Here is a 1,607-nt window from a genome sequence, read left to right on the forward strand (position 1 = left end):
GTACCTAATAAAGTGGCCGGTGAGTGTGTGTATGTATGTATATATATATATATATATATATATATTTATATATATATATATTTTTTTTTACCCACACACAGGAAAGGAAGGGGACATATTCTGGAGACGTTATCCAGTCCTTTTACCACCTGAAGCCCTGATAATTAGGCGGTATGCTCTCCTTTGTTTCTGCACTTCCTTTAAAGCCACTTACTAAATGAAGATGCCTCTTTTTGGAAGAATAAGTGCTAAAAGCTGTGAGCGAAGCCTCGTATTCATGGCTCCTATTATACACTGAGAGCTGCCATCTGTGCCCCCTGGCTGCAGCACACTGACGGCCATCCTCTGAACATCGCGTTTACTCAGTTATCCTCATTTTGTCCTCTTATCTGAGGAGATAAAAAATCTTGTGTCTTTTGGCCTTTATTTTCTTTTTCAAAACAAGTAAAAGCCGAGTGTTTTTCTCTGAGTTCAGTCAGTAATTAAACTGTTTTAGAAGTGAGTGGGTAATGGCTATCACATGTGGAATTCCTGTAAAACAAACCAGCGTTTTTAAGACATTCCAATCACAACTGCAGCTCATAAGATGAACTCAGTATTTCTCTTCTGTTTTCTTGCTCCCGCCGTCCTGTAATAATCTGAACTAACCTCAATCTCCGGAGACAAAAATGTGAGCAATGTGGGGATGTTTGGGTCCGACTTACATGCTTCCTCTCTGTGGCCTTCAGGGACTTGGCAGGATAGTAGTAAAGCTGAGTTCCACAAAGCGCGACCCAGTATTTAGTCCAAGATGCCACCTGGATGCAAAAAAGACAAACTAAGATAAATGCTTCTACCTTAAACATGAAAAAAAAAAGTATGTGAAATGAATCGATAATAAAAAGAACAATTTAAACCATCCAAGAAATAATGAAAATAAATAAATTAGGGAAGATGCAAAAAAAAAGGACACAGAAGTTATTACTTTTAGGTGAAAGGCTAGAATGGTGATATAAAAATAATAAAAAAGAAAACAAATTACTAAATAAACTGTATAGCAAAGTTTCATGCATATAAAATGTATTTGGCTAAAAAAAGGATAAACTAGAGCTTTGAAATGTATTTACTCCTCATTATATATTGCTTTTTTTTGAGACAAGAGTAAACGAGAAAAAAATAAAAACACTCTGCAGGTGATGATTTTATTTATTATGAAAAACAATAATAATAAAAAAAAACTTCTGTACAAAATTAACCTGATTAATGGTCGTTCCACCATTAGTGCCCACATATGTCCAACTTTTGTTTTTATTGCAGTTTTTTTTGTTTTTTTCCATATTTATGAAAATATTTTTTCTATATATTTAAATCTACCAAACTTAAATCTGCCATATTGAAGGTTATAAAATGTGAATAATTTTATTTAATTAATGATTCAAGGGTGTTTTAGATGCAAACCTTGGCTTATCACAAAGTCCTAATGATATTTATCCAACGCTGCAACATATATTTAAAAAGAGTGGAAGAGGACTATAACCACCTTAAAGGAATAGTACACCCAAAACATGATTAGCCTTCATTTTCTACTCACCCCCATGCTGAACAACACTCTGGAGTACTTTTTTGAT

At 34.0% G+C, this 1,607-nt stretch overlaps 1 protein-coding gene across 7 annotated transcripts in view; it reads right to left on the reverse strand.

The window, feature by feature from the left end:
* Positions 1–1,607, reverse strand: part of ralgps2 (Ral GEF with PH domain and SH3 binding motif 2) — a 145,419-nt gene that overhangs the window by 6,365 nt on the left and 137,447 nt on the right. For all 7 annotated transcript variants that reach the window (XM_015392982.1, XM_015392985.1, XM_015392988.1 and 4 more), the window contains one exon: positions 705–797. In XM_015392982.1, coding sequence (XP_015248468.1) covers positions 705–797 — 93 coding nt within the window. The remainder of the gene's footprint in view (positions 1–704; positions 798–1,607) is intronic.

The sequence above is a fragment of the Cyprinodon variegatus genome, unplaced genomic scaffold (genome assembly GCF_000732505.1).
Source record: "Cyprinodon variegatus isolate N-32 unplaced genomic scaffold, C_variegatus-1.0 Scaffold618, whole genome shotgun sequence".
Taxonomy (NCBI): Eukaryota; Metazoa; Chordata; class Actinopteri; order Cyprinodontiformes; family Cyprinodontidae; genus Cyprinodon; species Cyprinodon variegatus.